We start from the raw sequence: 19,550 nt of genomic DNA, 5'->3' as shown, positions 1-19,550 counted from the left end.
AATAGGAGCAAGAAGAATCAGAGTTACAGTCCTGCGGAATGTGCAAAACCAGCGACTTGGCAGGACTTGGAAATTAGATGGTAAAAGGGGATTATAAGGAGCCATCAACACCCACAGCAAGTATACTGCACTTTATGTGTTGAACTTCTGACCAGTTAGGTTCCTCATATCTAGGCAGGGGTTGTGGGTGATCTAGTTGCACCAGGTGACCTCCAGACAAATTTGGTGAGTGGTGGCAACATATAACTATTTTCTCATATGATGTACTAACCCTTAACCCTTTGACTGTTTCAGGCCCCTCTCTGAAACTGTCATTCTATGTCGCCAAATATTCAAAAAAAAAAAAAATTATTTTTTCTTATGAAAATGTTAAGATTATTTTTCTGAGTGTTTTAGTCCCAAAAAAAATTTTTTGCCATCGGTACTTACCGAGATATAGAGCCGTGAAGTTTGCAGAAAATGAGCCGCGTATGGCAACAGCGGTGACTGCCGCTCACCCGGTAAACTTTAGTTTACTTGTAATTGAAGGTTTTTTGTTTTTTTCACTATTTTATTTTTTCACATAACTTATGTGGCCTATGAGACCAAAGTAAGGTGCAATGTACATATATACACTCGTTGTATACAACACAATAAGCACACAAACATAATTATCAATATATTGTTTACAAAACTTGTTTACAAAAACAAACAAACAAACAAACAATCATCATCATCATCCTCATCATCATCCTCCTCCTCATCCTCATCATCCTCATCCTCATCATCCTCATCCTCATCATCCTCATCCTCATCCTCATCATCCTCATCATCATCCTCCTCATCCTCATCATCCTCATCCTCATCATCCTCATCATCATCATCCTCATCCTCATCCTCATCATCATCATCCTCATCATCATCATCCTCATCCTCATCATCCTCATCATCATCATCATCATCATCATCATCCTCCTCCTCCTCCTCCTCCTCCTTCTCCTCCTCCTCCTCCTCCTCCTTCTCCTCCTCCTCCTCCTTCCTCCTTCCTCCCTCCTCCTTCCTCCTTGTCCTCCTCCTTCTCTTCCTCCTCCTCCTTCCTCCTTCCTCCCTCCTCCTCCTCCTCCTTCCTTCCTCCTCCTCCCTTCCTCCTTCCTCCTCCCTCCTTCCTCCCTTCCTCCCTCCTCCTTCCTCCTTCTCCTTCCTCCTTCTCCTCCTCCTCCTTCCTTCCTCCTCCTTCCTTCCTTCCTTCCTCCTCCTCCTCCTTCCTTCCTCCTCCTCCTCACTTATTCTCCTCCTCCTCCTCCTTCCTTCCCTCCTCCTCCTCCTTCTTCTCCTCCCTCCTCCTCCTCCTTCCTTCCTCCTCCTTCTTCCTCCTCCTCCTCCATACTCCTCCTCCTCCTCCTTCCTTCCTCCTCCTCCTCCCTTCCTTCCTACCTCCTTCCTTCCCTCCTCCTTCCTTCCTCCTCCTCCTCCTTCCTTCCTCCTCCTCCTTCCTTCCTCCTCCTCCCTCTATCTTCCTCCCTCCTCCTCCCTCCTTCTCCTCCTCCTTCTCCTCCTCCTCCTTCCTTCCTCCTCCTTCCTTCCTCCTCCTCCTCCTTCCTTCTCCTCCTTCCTTCCTCCTCCTTCCTTCTCCTCCTCCTCCTCCTTCCTTCCTCCTCCTCCTCCTTCCTCCTTCCTCCTTCCTCCTTCCTCCTCCTTCCTCCGTCCTCCTTCCTCCTCCTTATATATATAACTTCCTTCCTCCTCCTCCACCACCTTCTCCTCCTCCTGCTCCTTCTCCACCACCTTGTCCTCCTCCTGCTCCTCCTCCACCACCTTCTCCTCCTCCTGCTCCTCCTTCCTTCCTCCTCCTCCTCCTTCCTTCCTTCCCTTCTCCTCCTCCTCCTCCTTCCTTCCTTCCTTCCTCCTCCTCCTTCCTTCTTCCTTCCTCCTCCTCCTTCCTTCCTCCTCCCTTCCATTCCTCCTCCTCCTCCTTCCTTCCTCCTCCTCCTCCTCCCTCCTTCCTTCCTCCCTCCTCCTTCCTTCCTCCTCCTCCTCCCTTCCTTCCTCCTCCTCCTCCTCCTCTTCCTCCTTCCTTCCTTCCTCCTCCTTCCTCCTCCTTCCCTCCTCCTCCTTCTCCTTCTCCCTCCTCCTCCTTCCTTCCCTACCTCCTCCTCCTTCCTTCCTCCTTCCTCCTCCTTCCTCCTCCTCCTTCCTTCCTCCCCTCCTCCTTCCTTCCTCCTCCTCCCTCCTTCCTTCCTCCTCCTCCTCCTTCTCCTACCTCCTCCTCCTTCCTCTTCCATCCTCCTCCATCTTCCTTCCCTCCTCCTCCTTCCTTCCCTCCTCCTTCCTTCCTCCTCCTCCCCTTCCTTCCTCCTCCTCCCCTCCTTCCTTCCTCCTCCTCCTCCTTCTCCTCCTCCTCCTCCTTCTCCTCCTCCTCCTTCCTTCCTCCTCCTCCTTCCTTCCTCCTCCCCTCCTCCCATACCTCCTTCCTCCTCCTCCTCCTTCCTCCTCCTTCCTCCTCCTCCTCCTTCCTCCTTCCTCCTTCCTGCCTTCCTTCCTCCTCCTCCCTTCTCCTCCTCCTTCTCCTGCCTCCCTCCCTTCCTTCCTCCTCCCTCCTTCCTTCTCCTCCTCCTTCCTTCCTCCTCCTCCTTCTTCCTCCATCCTCCTTCCTTCCTCCTCCTCCTTCCTTCCTCCTCCTCCCTTCTCCACTCCTCCCTTCCTTCCTCCACTCCTCCTTCCTCATCTTCCTCCACTCCTCCTCCTTCCTCCTCCTTCCTCCTCCTTCCTCCTTCCTCCTCCTTCCACTTCCTCCTCCTCCTCCCTTCTCCACTCCTCCTTCCTCCTCCTCCTCCTTCCCTTCCTCCTCCTCCTTCCTTCCTCCATCCTCCCTTCCTCCCTCCTTCCTTCCTCCTCCTCCTTGCCTTCCTCCTTCCTCCTCCCTCCTCCTTCCTCCTCCTTCCTCCTCCTCCTTCCTTCCTCCTCCTCCTTATCCTCCTCCTTCCTCCTCCTCCTTCCTCCTTCCTCCTCCCCTTCCTTCCTCCTCCTTCCTTCCTCCCTGCCTCCTTCCTCCTCCTCCTTCCTCCTCCTTCCTTCCTCCTCCTTCCTTCCTCCTCCTTCTCCTCCTCCTCCTTCCTCCTCCTTCCTTCCTCCTCCTTCCTCCTTCCTCCCTCCTTCCTTCCTCCTCCTTCCTTCCTCCTCCTTCCTCCTCCTCCTATCCTTCCCTCCTCCTTCCTCCTCCTTCCTCCTTCCTTCCTCCATCCTTCCTCCTTCCTCCTCCTTCCTCCTCCTCCTCCTTACCTCCTCCCTTCCTTCCTCCCCTCCTTCTCCCTCCTCCTTCCTCCTTCCTCCTCCTCCTTCCTCCTCCTCCTTCCTCCTCCTCCTTCTCCTCCTCCTCCCTTCCTTCCTCCTCCCCTCCTCCTTCCTCCTTCCTCCCCTCCTCCTCCGCCTCCACTTCCTCCTCCTCCCTTCCTCCTTCCTCCTCCTCCTTCCTCCTTCCTCCTCCTCCCTTACTTCCTCCTCCTTCCTCCCCTCCTTCCTCCTCCTCCTTCCTTCCTCCTCCTCCTCCTTCCTCCTCCTTCCTCCTCCTCCTTCCTTCCTCCTCCTCCTCCCTTCCTCCTCCTCCTTCCTCCTCCTCCTTCCTTCTCCTCCTTCCTTCTCCACTCCTCCTTCTCCTCCTCCTCCTCCCTTCTCCTCCTCCTCCTCCTTCTCCTTCCTCCCTCCTCCTTCCTCCTTCCTCCTCCTCCTTCCTCCTCCTTCTCCTCCTCCCTTCCTCCTCCTCCTCCTCCCTTCCTCCTCCATCCCTCCTTCCCTTCCTCCATTCCTTCCTCCTTCCTCCCTTCCCTTCCTCCTTCCTCCCTCCTCCTCCTTCCTCCTTCCTCCTCCTCCCTTCCTTCTCCTCCTCCTTCTCCTCCTTCCTCCTCCTCCACCCTTCCTCCCTCCTCCTCCTCCTCCTTCCTCCTCCTACTTCCTCACTCCTTCCTTCCTCCTCCTTCCTTCCTCCTTCCTTCTCCTCCTTCCTTACTCCTCCTCCTTCCTCCCTCCTCCTTCCTCCTCCCTCCTTCCTTCCTCCTCCTCCTTCCTCCTTCCCTCCTCCTCCTCCTTCCTCCTCCCTCCTTCCTCCTCCTCCCTTCTCCTCCTCCTCCTTCCCTTCTCCTCCTCCTCCTTCCCTTCTCCTTCTCCTCATCCTTCCTCCTTCCTCCCTTCCTCCTTCCTCTCCTCCTTCCTTCCTCCTTCTCCTCCTCCTCCTCCTTCACTCCTCCTTCCTCCTCCCTCCTCCTTCCTCCTCCCTTCTCCTTCTCCTCCCTTCCTCCTTCCTCCTCCTCCTTCCTCCTTCCTCCTCCTTCCTCCTTCTCCCTTCCTCCTCCTTCCTCCTTCTCCCTTCCTCCCTCCTCCTTCCTCCTTCCCTCCTCCTCCTTCCTCCTTCCTCTCCTCCTTCCTCCTCCTTCCTCCTCCTCCTTCCTCCTTCCCTCCTCCTCCTCCTTCCTCCTCCTTCCTCCTCCTCCTCCTTCCTTCCTCCTTCCTCCTCCTTCCTTACCTCCTTCCTCCTTCCTCCTTCCTCCTCCTTCCTCCTCCCCTCCTTCCTCCTCCTCCTCCTTCCTCCTCCTCCTTCCTCCTCCTTCCCTCCCTCCTCCCTTCCTCCTTCCTCCTCCTCCTTCCCTCCTTCCTCCCTCCTCCTTCCTCCTCCTTCCTCCTCCTTCCTCCTCCCTTCCTCCTCCTTCCTCCTTCCTCCTCCTTCTCCTCCTTCCTTCCTCCTCCTTCTTCTTCCTTGTTCTTCCTTCCTTCCTCCTCCTCCTTCCTCCTCCTTCCTTCCTCCTCCCTTCTCCTCCATCCTTCTCCTCCGTCCTTCTCCTCCTCCTTCTCCTCCACTCCTTCTCCTTACCTCCTTCATCCTTCTCCTTCCTCCTTCTCCCTTCTCACCTCCCCTTCCTCCTTCCTCCTTCCTCCTTCCTCCTTCCTCCTTCCCTCCTTCCTCCTTCCTCCTCCTCCTTCCTCCCTTCCTCCTCCTCCTCCTCCTCCTTCCTCCTCCTTCTCCCCTCCTTCTTCCCTCCTCCTCCTTCCTTCCTCCTCCTTCCTTCCTCCCCCTTCCTTCCTCCTCCTTCACCTTCCTCCTTCCTCCTTCCTCCTCCCCTTCTCCTTCCTCTTCCTTCTCCTCCTTCTGCCTTCCCTCCCTCATCTCCCTCCACTCCTCCTCCTTCATCCACCTCCCTTCCTTCCTCCCTCCTTCCTTCCTCCTCCTCATACCTCCTCCTCCTCCTTCCCTCCTCTCCTTCTCCTCCTTCTCCTTCTCCTCCTTCTCCTTCTCCTTCTCCTCCTCCTTCCTCCTTCCTCCTTCTCCTTCCTCCTTCCTCCTTCCTCCTCCTCCTCCTCCCTCCTCCTCCTCCTTCCTCCTCCTCCTCCTTCCTCCTCCTCCCTCCTCCTCCTTCCTCCTTCCTCCTCCTCCTTCCTCTTCCTCCTCCTCCTTCCTCCTCCTCCTCCTCCTTCCTCCTTCCTCCTTCCTCCTTCCTTCCTCCTTCCTCCTCCCTCCACCTCCTTCCTCCTCCTTCCTCCACTCCTTCCTCCTCCTTCCTCCTCCTTCCTCCTCCATCCTCCACTCCTCCTTCCTCATCTTCCTCCTCCTCCTTCCTCCTCCTTCCTCCTCCTTCCTCCTCCTTCCTCCTCCGTCCTCCTCCCTTCCTCCTCCTCCTTCCCTCCTTCCTTCCTCCTTCCTCCTCCTCCTCCTCCTCCTTCCTCCTCCTTCCTCCTTCCTCCTCCTTCCTCCTCCTCCTTCCTCCTCCTTCCTCCTCCCTTCCTCCTGCCTCCTTCCTCCTTGCTCCTCCTCCTTCCTCCTTCCTCCTCCTCCTTCCTCCTTCCTCACTCCTCCTTCCTCCTCCTCCTCCTTCCTCCTTCCTTCTCCTTCTCCTCCTTCCTTCCTCCTCCTTCTTCCTTCCTTCTTCCTTCCTTCCTCCTCCTCCTTCTCCTCCTCCTTCTCCTCCTCCTTCTCCTCCGTCCCTTCTCCTCCGTCCTTCTCCTCCTCCTTCTCCTCCTCCTTCTCCCTTCCTCCTTCCTCCTTCTCCTTCCTCCTTCCTCCTTCCTTCCTCCTCCTTCCTTCCTCCCTCCTTCCTGCCTCCTCCTCCTCCTCCTCCTTCCTCCTCCAGCCTCCTCCTTCCTCCTTCCTCCACTCCTCCTCCTTCCTCCTTCCTTCTCCTTCTCCTCCTCCTCCCTTCCTCCTTCCTCCCTCCTCCTTCCTCCTTCCTCCTCCTCCTTCCTTCTCCTCCTCCTCCTTCCTTCCTCCTCCTCCTCCTCCCCTTCCTTCCTCCTCCTTCCTTCCCTCCTCCTCCCTCCTCCTCCTCCTCCTTCCTTCCTCCCTCCTCCTTCCTCCTCCTCCTCCTCCTCCTTCTCCTCCTCCTCCTCCTCCTCCTCCTTCCTCCTTACCTCCTCCTCCTCCTCCTTCCTCCTTCCACTCCTCCTCCTCCCCTCCTCCCTCCTCCTCCTTCACTACCTCCTCCTCCTCCTCCTCCTCCTCCTCCCCTTCCTTCCTCCTCCTCCTCCCTCCTCCACCCTCCTCCCTCCTCCTCCTCCTCCCTTCCTTCCCTCCTCCTCCTCCTCCTCCTCCTCCTCCTCCTCCTCCTCCTCCGTCTTGTGTGCGAGTGTGTGGCTTATAATTGTTTTGAGTCAGAAGTCGGCAGCTGTCAAAGTGACATATTGTCTCATTAGTCACTACCCCTACTACCCCTGTCAAAACAATGGGGTCGGATGCTGCTTCCCTCCTCCATTCTATCTAATTATCTTTCTCCCTCATTCTATATCTTTCAATCTGTCTCTCTTTCTATCTGTCTGCCTATCTCTGTCTCACAGGTACACATAAATACAAGTATACATAGTGTAAATTACCTAGGATAACCCAAGAAATCCAGACAAAGTGCTATACTCTGCTTGAAGATGTGAGTAAAGCGTGATGACACAGTCTTGTGGCTCTCTGAGACAGAGAGCTAGATGGACAGACAGGAGCTTGACAGACAGACAAATAGACAGACAGAAATGTTTGTGTACCAGCAAAAACAAAGGGAGGGCGATGGTCATGTAATATTACCCTCCTTTATGCTCATCAAAGTCAGCTCTTATCAGATGTTATCTCCCCTTATCTTGTCACTGTCATGGGGTGGACTTTTTTTTCTTGCTTCAAGGGAACAATGTTATTACATCTTCCTCTTCCTCCTCCTCCTCTTCTTCTTCCTCTTCCTCCTCCTCCTCTTCCTCCTCTTCCTTCCCTCCTCCTCCTCTTCCTTCCCTCCTCCTCCTCCTCCTCCTCCTCTTCCTCCCCTCCTCCTCCTCCATTGCTTTTGGTCTCAAACTCCTCCAAATCATGAAATTGATCTTCACTGACACTTCCATCTGTGTTAGAGCATCACTTGGGAAGAGAAGAGTCCCAGATTTGCTGGGGAATCACATATTTCTTACCGCTAGACATGCTGAAAAATGACAACTGAAATGGCATTCCCACAATGCACCACTGGCTCCCCGATTTTTTTTATATGGTGCACACTGACCATGGAGACCCATTCTCTCACATGTGGGCCTACCAGCTTTCTCCTGCTTGATTTGAAGCTGCTAGAATTTATGCGTATAAATACGTCAGAAACATTGGCTCTTAAGACGTATTTATATGTCGGAAACAGTCAAAGGGTTAAACTGTCCTAACGTAGATCTAAGTTGACGTGCACAGTGCTCCGAACATAGATTTAGGTCCAATTTTACATGGTTTCAAATGGAGAAAATCAAGGTCAGAGTGCTACGCACATCAATGTAGATGTACATTTGGACAGTTTAAGGGTTAATAAGTGTATTATACAGTCCACATAATTTTAATGTAAATATTATTACCAGAATTACTGTGTGTTTTTATTAAATTTGATGTCAATATTTATGGGTCCATAGTAGATGTGGGAATCTTTGAAAAATTAATTCATAGACTGATCTATTCCTACCTCGTCTCACACAACATATTAATCCCTTGTCAGTTTGGATTCAGTAATAATAAAAGCACAAATGATGCTATCATACACATGCTAGAACTAATATATACGATACTCGAAAAGAAAGAAGTCCTACTGGGCATTTTCATTGATTTATGTAAAGCTTTTGATACAGTTGACCATGAACTGCTGTACTCTAAATTAATGCACCATGGTATCAGAGGCCACTCCTTCAACTACCTTAAGTCATACCTTAGTAGCAGAATTCAATATGTGTACACAAATGGTGCAAACTCTTCCACCCAACCAATCACAGTAGGAGTCCCACAAGGAAGTGTCCTTGGACCACTCCTCTTTCTCATCTACATCTATGATCTACCGAATGCATCACAGCTACTCAAACCCATATTATTTGCAGATGACACTACATATGTCTTCTCCCACCCAAACCCAGTCATACTCGCCAACACTGTCAATGCCGAATTGCAGAAAATATCTGCCTGGATGATTAATAAACTTACCCTGAATACTGATAAAACCTATTTCATTCAGTTTGGAAACAAAGCTGCAAATGTTTCACTTAACATAACGCTAAACGGATCATCAGTCACAAGACTCACAGAGGGAAAATTCCTAGGTATCACCTTGACAGTAGCCTTAAGTTCCAGACACATATACAACAGATCACCAAGAAAATCTCTAGGACTGTAGGCATACTATCAAAGATACGGTACTACGTTCCACAATCAGCTCTCCTGGCACTGTACCATTCACTCATATACCCTTATCTCACATATGGAATTTGTACATGGGGATCAACAACATTAAATCAACTAAAACCTCTAATAACCCAGCAAAAGGCAGCAGTAAGAATGATAACAAATTTCCACTCTTGCCAGCACACTCAACCAATTTTCAAAAGTCTAAATCTGCCCACCATTAAGAACATCCATACTTATTTATGTGCCTACTACATACACAGAACAATACACACAAATATAAACCCTCCACTCCAGCTTCTTCTCAACAACTTTAACAGGAGACATAACCATAACACAAGACACAGATCTCTTTTTGATATACCTCATGTCCATATCACACTGTGTAAAAACTCTATGCACAAAAAGGGCCCCAAAATATGGAATTCATTACCAGAGGATACTAAAGTAACCCAGTCTGAAAATCAATTTAAGACTTCTCAAAAGCCACTTCATCACCCTAGACTAAATGCTCAATACTCAGTACTCACATACTCAATATGTATTCCCACATCATAATTTTAACAATTACTTTTGAACTTTTATCCATTGTCGACAGGAATATAATTGAATCATTGTTTTCACAAAAAGCATTTTTGAATATATGAATATATCTTTTGTCTTATATAAATTAGATTCACTTATAATTAATAATCTACTGTACAACTATGATATAATTATTATTCTAGTATACAACTATGATATAATTCTTAGTGTTAAGTAGTCAAGAAGCCAATAATGTTAAGTCGGCCCATAATGCCTAGGCATAATAGAGGCTCTCTTTGCATTGCAACCTATTATTGTAAATACATAATCTCAATGTACTATTTACAAAGACATAAGATAAGATAAGATTTCGTTCGGATTTTTAACCCCAGAGGGTTAGCCACCCAGGATAACCCAAGAAAGTCAGTGCGTCATCGAGGACTGTCTAACTTATTTCCATTGGGGTCCTTAATCTTGTCCCCCAGAATGCGACCCACACCAGTCGACTAACACCCAGGTACCTATTTGCTGCTAGGTGAACAGGACAATAGGTGTAAGGAAACGTGTCGAAATGTTTCCACCCACCGGGAATCGAACCCGGGCCCTCCGTGTGTGAAGCGGGAGCTTCAGCCACCAGGCCACCTAAATAAATAAATAAATAAAGTATGAGGGTAGTGAGTGTCAAAGGGAGACATTCTCCTAGTGACCTAAGGTGTCTCAAAAATATTCTTACATGCCTGAGAGTTGTAGCAATGGGTAAATAATAGCTGTCTTTGTTGCCTCCCTAATTAAATTACTGATATGAATGTAATGAGGGTCATGCAGGTAATTTAATCCCCACACAGGGAATCTGTGATTTCATGCATTGAGCAGGGAGGTATAACATCTTGTAGGAGCAAAGAAAAGCCAGTTTTGAGTGTTGGGAGAGATGCATGCGGCACTGGGTAAAATGAAAGGGGGTAAAGCAGCTGGGATTAATAGGATTAGGATAGAAATGTTAAAAGCAGGTGGGGATATAGTTTTGGAGTGGTAAGTGCTTTTATTTAATAAATATATGGAAGAGGGTAAGGTACCTAAGATTGGCAGAGAGCATGCACAGTTCCTTTGTATAAAGACAAAGGGGATAAAAGAAAATGCAAATATTATAAGTAAATAAGACTGTTGAGTACACCTGGCAAAGTGCATGGTAGAGTTACCAGTGAAAAAATTAGGATTAAGACAGCAGGATCACAGATGAATAAGGAGGATTTAGGGAGGGTAGGAGGTGTGTAGACCAAGTGTTTACAGTGAAGCATATAGGTAAGGGTAAAGAGGTTTTTTGCTGCATTTATGAATTTGGAAAAGATATATGATAGAGTGGATAGGTAAGCAATGTGGCAGATGTTGCAAATGTATGGAAAAGGTGGTAGGTTACTGAAAACAGTTAAGAGTTTTTATGAGGATAGCGAGGCTCGGGTTAGGGTATGTATGAGACTATTTTCCAGTAAAAGTAGGCCTTAGACAAGGATGCATGATGTCACCACGGTTGTTCAATGTATTTATAGATGAGGTTGTAAGAGAAATGAATGCTTTGGTGTTGGCAAGAGGTGTGAGATTGAGAGAGAGAGAATCTAACACAAAGTGGGAGTTTTCACAGTTGCTTTTTGCTGATGACACTGCTTTTGGGAGATTCTGAAGAGAAGTTGCAGAGGCTAGTGGATAAGTTTGGAAGGGTATGTAAAAGAAGGAAATTAAAAGTGAACATGGAAAAAGGAGAAAGCAAGGTGATGAAGATAAAAAATGTAGGTAATGAAAGATTGGATATCAGACTGGAGGGAGGGAGTATGGAGGAAGTGAATGTATTCAGATATTTGGGAGTGGTTTTGTCAGCAGATGAGGCTATGAAAGACAAGGTGAATCACAGAATTATTATCATTATTATTATAATCATGGGGGAACACTAAATCTGTAGGGATTATACAGTGCCTGTGGAGGGGGATGATGATAAGTATTCAGGCTCAATTCAGGGAACTGGAGCATAGATCCTATTCCCTAGATCAAGAGCCCCTTACCAGCATCAAGGAACCTCCCTTGAGGAAAAATCATAGAATTAATGGAGGGAAAAGGTGAGTGCAGCACTGAGGAGTCTGTGGGGACCAAGAACGTTATTCATGGAAGCTAAGAGAGGAATGTATGAGAGTATAGTGGTACAGGTCCGCCATCATAAATCCAGCAATCAGTTATTTGGCTCCATCAGTTATTCGGCACTAATTTTGGCTAGCATAATTTCAAATTTCCAGGGTCGCCACACCAACCTGCTGGTACTGTTTGGTGGCGCTACTTGCTGCATAAGTCATTCCAATTTCTTTTTCTCCATTTATTATTTTAACCTGCTTACTTTTAGCCCTAGCCATGGTTCCAATGAATAAAAGAAATGCTTCTCATTATGTAAAGCACCAACACAGTACATTATCCATTAAAGATAAGGTGGCTTTGAAGCCAGAATCGGTTGCCATGAGCTCAGTCTCACGATGCAGGAGAATATGCTTTATTATTACGCTAATATCAACACTACAGCTTATTTGCCTATCACAGTTGATCTAATATGACATAAGAAACAATATAAATAAAATAAAACATGTTACATACTCCAGAATGAATAATATTTGGCATAACACCGAGCAGTTCGACAGAGGTATGAAGAGGATATGGTATACCAATACCATTCTCCTATCCCTGTCTTGGGGTTTATATTAGAGAAAACGGAGTGTAGCACAGGGCTAACTGTGATATACACTCGTACTGCACCATAAACATGAAACAAAAAAGTTATTTTCTCTATATAGATTATCACACATAGCAACATATGTGTAGAGAACCTAGGATAACCCAAAAAGAGCCAACATGGCTTATTTTTAGTACCTGGCTTGGGTTAGCCATATATGATTTTTGGTAAATATTCGATTCCAAGCCAGAGTAGAAACATTAGGCGTGTTTCTTTACACCTGTAGTCTATGTTCACCCATCAGTAAATGGGTACCTGGGTGTTAGCCAACTAGTGTGGATGTTATCCTGGGACACTGACCTAATTTTCTTGAAATACTCTCCATAACAAGGGGCTTTCTATACAGTAGTATGTCACTGATGTCAGCTAGGCCTGTATACCTTGTACATGTACGTGTAGTAAATAAAGATATTATTATTATTATTATTTTTTTTTTCAGTTGTCTGTTGGGTTATCTTATTGAAACTTGGGCAATGTATGATGGAAAGATACTTCTTCATGTACACCAAAAATGAAAGAAATCAGACCATAAATAGCGGAGTTCACTTCTCAGCCATTAGTGGCCGCTTAGCGGTATATTTTCGTATGTTTTTATGGCTATATTCTCATTTGATAGAATGAAAGATATATTACAGAAATAGATACGATTTTGATTGCTTTCATGATGAAAAGTACCTTGAAATTGCGGTCACAGTAGCAAAAACGTTCTATTCTTTAGCGAAGCTCGAGTACACAAATGATGTCACCGTCCAATACCTGTCCACCTGCCAGTCCAAATTCCAATACGAAGTCAAGAATGGATTGACATTATTTATACAATTATTACAATAATGCAGCAGTCTGCATAAAAATGGTAAGCAAGAGTAATATAAGAGGAGCCTGGAGCCATGACTAATGAACAGAGAAAATGTTATTTTAGTGTCAGGAATGTCTGCATTGTTTATTCTGGACCCTATTTTGAAATTGGCATCTGTTGAAATTTGTGTGAATTCGGCCAAATTGCCAATTTCTGACCACTTTATTGGGTAGTTGAAATAAGTGAATGGGTGGTTTCTTATACTCAGTTGACAGACTAGAAGTAAATAGGTTTATTCAGGAATACACAAATACAGTTACATAGATTATCATACATAGCAGTGTATGTATAGAGAACCTAGGATAACCCAGAAAAGTCAAAGTGACTTATTTCCAGTACCTGGCTTGGGCTTGCCATATATGATTTTTGGTAAATATTTTTTTTTCTCGGTTGTTTTTTGGGCTATCTAATTGAAACTTGGGCAATGTATGATGGAAAGATGCTTCTTAACGTACACCAAAAATAAAAAAGACGGACGATAAATAAGGGAGTTCACTTCTCAGCCATTAGCCGCCTCTTTGCAGTATATTTTTGTATGGTTTTTTATGGTTGTATTCTCATTTTTTTGGACTCATTTGATAGAATGGAAGATATACTACAGAAATAGACATGATTTTGACTGCTTTCATGACGAAAGTACCTTGAAATTGAGCTCAAAGTAGCGGAAATGTTCGATTTTTGCCGATGTTCAATGAACTTTGTGTAAGTCAAGTTGGTTAATTTTATTAAGTGCATTCTAACCTAACCACTCTGTAATCCGGCAAACTCTGTAATCCGGCAAACTCAGTAATCCGGCACACTATAGGTCCCAGTGATGCCGGATTTGTGATGGAGGACCTGTACCAATGCTTCTGTATGGGTATGAAACATGGGTGGTGAATGTTGCAACAAGGAGAAGGCTGGAGGCTGTGGAGATGTCTCTGTTTGAGGGCAATGTGCAGTGTGAATATAATGCAGAGAATTTGTAGCTTGGAGATTAGTAGGTGTGGGGTTTCTAAAAATATTATCCAGAGGGCAGAGGAAGAGTTTTTGAGGTGGTTTGGATATTTAGAGAGAATGAAACAAAATAGAATGACTTGGAGGGCATATAAATCTGTAGCGGAAGGAAGGCAAGGTAGGGGTCATCCTAGGAAAGGCTGGAGGGAGGGGGTAAAGGAGATCTTGTGTGAGAGGGGCTTGGACTTGCAGCAAGCATGTGTGAGCATGTTCAATAGGGTTTGTGGAGACGAATGGGTTTTATGACTTGACGTGCTGTTGGAGTGTGAGCAAAGTAACATTTATGAAGGGATTCAGGGAAACCAGTTAGCCAGACTTGAGTCCTGGAGGTGGAAAGCACAGTGCCTGAATTCTGAAGGAGTGGTATTGATATGATGCAGTTTTTTAACTGTAGGCACACCTCTGGCAAGACAGTGATGGAGTGAATGATGATGAAAGTGTTTCTTCTTTTTTGGGTCACCTTGCCATGGTGGGAAATGGCCGATGTGTAATATTTACTATATAAAATACTGTAAACTCAAATGACAAACCTGAAAGAAACCAATACCAAAGCCCAAGCGCTCATTAAGTTGCCTTGACTTTTCTACTTCTCTGGCAAACAGGTCTCTCTCTGCATCCTCCATGGCAAATGCTCGAACAGTTCGCATGTTGCTCAAGCATTCATCAGCAACTCCTGTTGCACGACCAACCTGCCGAGTGAAGATACTAGGGAAATAAGGTACCCTCATATACACAGTCATCTTCTATGAAACCAAACTTATTTTATGAAACAATTTTTCCATTCTTTCTTAACCCGTAAATGGTCCAAACGTATATATACGTTCACTACCGTACTGCCCCAACTTTTTTGAGAAAAAAAAAACATTGTTGTTTTTTAATAGGAAAAAAGAGCATATTGTACCCAGGCATCCCCAATTATTTTAATATGGTGCCAGGGCCGGATTAAGAAGTCTCCGGGCTCTAGGCTATTCAGATTGGCGGGGCCCCTTTGAGTTACGGGTAAGTGAAGCGACCCCTTCCTGCTTGGGGGTGGGGGGGGGGGGGGTCGGTGTGAGCCTGTTTAAGGTCTAATTAAATACATTCTGGCTATTTAGATTAAATTTAATAGGGAAAGTACATCAAGACAACCAAAACCATTTACCAACAGCCATTATAACTATCTTGTTAAATCATGCATTTTAAAGAGAATAAACTCAAGACAGCATAGTATTACTAGATTAGGCTATTAAAGTAGTGACATCATGTACCTGTTATATTCAGCATAACCACTACAGCACTATTATTCCCTTTATAAATCACTGACCATTATTGTTATCATTGCATCATGCATAAGACTATCAAATCATATAAACTCAAGAAAGTAAAGAATTGTTTATATTCACAGGCACTTCTTAAATAAACTTTTTTCTGGATTTCATATTGGCAAAATCATCAATTATATTCTGAAAATCAATATTTCTTGTTAGATCAGACTCAATGGTCAACAAGGCTAGGTTACACAATTTGTCTTGGCTCATTGTTGAACGGAGCTGGTTTTTCACTCTTTTCAAAACAGAAAATGAACGTTCTCCTTCACAGTTAGTAGCTGGAAGTGTTAGGTAAAGGCAATACACTATGTCAACATTAGGGAAGGTTTCTGAGATACCTACATTTCTTAAATGTTTCAAAGCAGCTGAGGGCACACATTTTTCAGGTGGAACTTTAATCTGATTCATATACCCAGAAAAATTAACTATTTCTTCAACAAATGTGTCCTGAGCATCTGCTGAAAGGTGTTGTTGCAACTTTAATGCAGCTTCTCTCAATTCTGCATCTGACACAGTAGTAATTTTGAACAGAAATCCAAACTTGTCATTGAGATTCTGGTAGATTTCTTTTCTTTTCACCAATTCTGTAATCAGTGAATCCAGAATGACGAAGTATGTAGCTGTCTTACATTTCTGCCTTGGTAGCAACACAATTTCATTGTCTGGCTCTTCAAAATTGTGTTTCCTCTTCCTTGACCGCTGATGATCAGCCCGGTAACTGTAGTCTTTCACCAGCAGTTTAGCTTTCTCTTCAAACATTTCAAAAGCTTCATCATTGCGAAGTGAGCTTACAAATTCCACTAAGCCTGCATAGAGGTTAGCACAAGTAGCCATTTCAATTTCAATTTTCTGAAGTGTCTTGTTTGTGGCATTTAACCGTTCCAGTATACAGTCCCAAAGCATACAGAGTAAGGCCAATTCAAAATCTTCCAATTCTGATGCTAAGCTGGCTGCTTCGCTTCTTGTAGTTGCTGTCTGGTCTTCATCCTCTGCTATTTGGATCAAAGCAGAACGTATTTCAGCAAAGCTGTCTTTCAAAGCATGTGTTGCATCATGCTGCGCTGACCACCTTGTTGTTGATAATGATTTGATGACATCTCCATGAATGTTTGACTTGAGTACAGTGGACCCCCGCATACCATTGGCCTTACATAACGTTAAATCCGCATACCGATACATTTTATCGCTAAGATTTTGCCTCGCATACCGCTAAAAAACCCGCTCAACGCTGTTCGTCCGAGACACATCTATGTGAGGCCTGAGCCAGCCTCACATGTTCCGCCGGTGGCATTGTTTACAAGCCAGCCTCCGCGGTAACATCCAAGCATACAATCGTAACATTTCGTATTATTACAGTGTTTTTGGTGATTTTATCTGCAAAATAAGTGACCATGGGCCCCAAGAAAGCTTCTAGTGCCAACCCTGTGGTAAAAAGGGTGAGAAATATTATCGAAATACTGTGGTACCATGGTCAACTGCTCATGCTGCTGCTGCTGTAGCACCATCAGCTGCTGCTGCTGCTGTACCACCGTCAGCTGCTGCTGCTGCTGCTGCTGTTGTAGTACCGTCTGCTGCTCCTATAGCATTGTCTGCTGCTGCTGTAGCACTGTCAGCTGCTGCTGCTGCTGTAGCACTGTCAGCTGCTGGTGCTGCTGTAGCACTGTCAGCTGCTGCTGCTGCTGTACCACCATCAGCTGCTGCTGCTGCTGCTGCTGTAGTACCGTCTGCTGCTGCTGCTGCTGCTGTAGTACCGTCTGCTGCTGCTGTAGTACCGTCTACTGCTGCTGTAGCATCGTCTGCTGCTGCTGTAGCACTGTCAGCTGCTGCTGCTGCTGTAGCACTGTCAGCTGCTGCTGTAGCACCGTTGTTGGTGTGGCTTATTGAGAATACCAAGAAACAATTAACCCCAGAGGGTTAGCCACCCAGGATAACCCAAAAAAGTGTGTCATCGAAGACTGTCTAACTTATTTCCATTGGGGTCCTTAATCTTGTCTCCTAGGATGCAACCCACACCAGTTGACTAACACCCAGGTGAACAGGAAAAAATACCTGGAACTAGTGCTCATATTGGTGAATTTAAAGCCAGCAAAGGTTGGTTTGAGAGATTTAAGAATCGCTGTTGCTGGATCAGTCAGCTGTTGCTAGATCAGTCAGCTGTTGCTGGATCAGTCAGCTGTTGCTGGATCAGTCAGCTGTTGCTGGACCAGTCAGCTGTTGCTGGATCAGTCAGCTGTTGCTGGATCAGTCAGCTGTTGCTGGATCAGTCAGCTGTTGCTGGACCAGTCAGCTGTTGCTGGACCAGTCAGCTGTTGCTGGACCAGTCAGCTGCTGCTGCACCACAGTCAGCTGCTGTTGCACCATCAGCTGTCTCTGAACATAACTCGTCCCGAACCTGTCCCGAACCTGTCCGTCCAGCCAGAGCGCCTGCCTTGCCATCATTGTTTACAAGCCAGGGTGGCCGGTTGCATGCATACATTCGATACATTTTGTATTATTCCATTATTTATAGTGCTTGTAACTGCTAAATAAGCCACCATGGGCCCAAAGAAAGCTTCTAGTGCCAACCCTGTGGTAAAAAGGGTGATAAATACTATCGTACCACAGTCAGCTGCTGCTGCACCACAGCTGCTGCTGCACCACAGCTGCTGCTGCACCACAGCTGCAGCTGCACCATGGTCAGCTGTTGCTGCACCCAGCTGCTGCTGCACCATGATCAGCTGCACCACAGCTGTTGTTGTTGCTGCACCACCATCAGCTGTATTACTCAAAGATGTGGAGAGAGTGTTGTTGGTGTGGCTTAACGTGAAACAATTACCGAGAAACAATTAACCCCGGAGGGTTAGCCACCCAGGATAACCCAAGAAAGTCAGTGCATCATCGAGGACTCTAACTTATTTCCATTGGGGTCCTTAATCTTGTCTCCCAGGATGCAACCCACACCAGTCGACTAACACCCAGATGAACAGGGAAAAATGCCTGGAACTAGTGCTCATATTGGTGAATTTAAAGCCAGCAAAGGTTGGTTTGAGAGATTTAAGAATCGTAGTGACATACACAGTGTGATAAGGCCTGTTCTGGAAGAAAATGCCAAACAGGACCTACAGTACTCAGGAGGAAAAGGCACTCCCAGGACACAGTGTCTCATCAGTCATTGCTGCATCTTCAATAAAGGTAAGTGTCATTTATTCTTCATTTAGTAGAGTAGTACATGCACAATATATACTGTGCATGTACTACTCTACTATTGTGCATGTATCCTTCTCTTTGTGTGTAGGAAAATGTATATTTCATGTGGTAAATTTTTTTTTTTCATACTTTTGGGTGTCTTGCACGGATTAATTTGATTTCCATTATTTCTTATGGGGAAAATTCATTCGCATAACGATAATTTTGCATAACAATGAGCTCTCATGAACGGATTAATATCGTTATGCGGGGGTCCACTGTATACTCCACCGATGCGTTGAAGCAGAGAAAAAATTAAAGAGTGCTTGTAAAAGTCCAAAAAATGAAACTGCAGCGACACAACACTCCTCAGCACATGACCCAACAAGATTAAGAGAATGTGCTGAGCAGGGCACATATTCAGCAAGTGGGTTGATTTGCTTGATACGGGCTTGCAATCCATTATATTTACCCGACATGTTGCTTGCATTGTCGTAGCTCTGGCCACGGCAATCCATAATAGAGATCATGTTCAAGCAGAGTATCCAGTACTACATTCATCATTGTTTCTCCATCATGGCCTGAAAGAGGAATGAATTTTATAAAGCGCTCTACAGGCTTACCACTGGAGTCGACAAAGCGAACAATGAATGTCAATTGATCTGTATGTGAAACATCTGGTGTTGAATCTACACTTATTGCAAAGTATTTTGCAGTTTTCACAGCTGCTATGATGTTATTGAGGACCTTCTTAGTCATCAGTTCAATAAATTCATTGCATATAGTAGATGACATGTAAGATACAGTGCCTCTTCCTGCATTCTCAAGGCGTGACACATGATTTGCTAAGAATGGATCGAATTGTGCTAACAGTTCTATGATCCCTAGGAAACTGCCATTGTTTTCCGAACCAAAAACCTCATTTTCTCCACGGAAAGCAAGTCCTCTTAGAGCTAAGAATTTTACAACAGCAACAACTCTTTCTAGAACTTTTCTCCAATAGGTGTGCTCGTTTTCAGTTTGATTTTCCAAATGAGAATCCAATAAGCCTTTTTTCTGTGCACGAAATACACTGGCTAAAATGCAGCTCCTGTGAGTGGTGCTGTTTTCATGTTCCTCGAAACGCTTGGAATTTTTCCAGTCATTGAACCCCTGTGTGAAGGTATTTTCTTTGGTAGAAAATAGCTTGCATGCTGAACAGTACACTTTTCCTGAGCTTTCAGAGTATACCATCCATGATCTTTTCACAGTTTCTGAATTTGCAAGCTTCCTATAAAACATAAATGACTTTAAACAATGACGACT

The 19,550-nt window shown here is 46.0% G+C and overlaps 1 protein-coding gene across 6 annotated transcripts in view; it reads right to left on the bottom strand.

Moving 5' to 3' along the window:
• Window positions 1-19,550, bottom strand: part of LOC128694479 (mitochondrial potassium channel ATP-binding subunit) — a 348,027-nt gene that overhangs the window by 111,200 nt on the left and 217,277 nt on the right. For all 6 annotated transcript variants that reach the window (XM_070081553.1, XM_070081574.1, XM_070081563.1 and 3 more), the window contains one exon: window positions 14,304-14,462. In XM_070081553.1, coding sequence (XP_069937654.1) covers window positions 14,304-14,462 — 159 coding nt within the window. The remainder of the gene's footprint in view (window positions 1-14,303; window positions 14,463-19,550) is intronic.

The sequence above is a fragment of the Cherax quadricarinatus genome, chromosome 6 (assembly GCF_038502225.1).
Source record: "Cherax quadricarinatus isolate ZL_2023a chromosome 6, ASM3850222v1, whole genome shotgun sequence".
Lineage (NCBI taxonomy): Eukaryota > Metazoa > Arthropoda > Malacostraca > Decapoda > Parastacidae > Cherax > Cherax quadricarinatus.
This window is presented reverse-complemented; position numbering and strand designations above follow the sequence as displayed.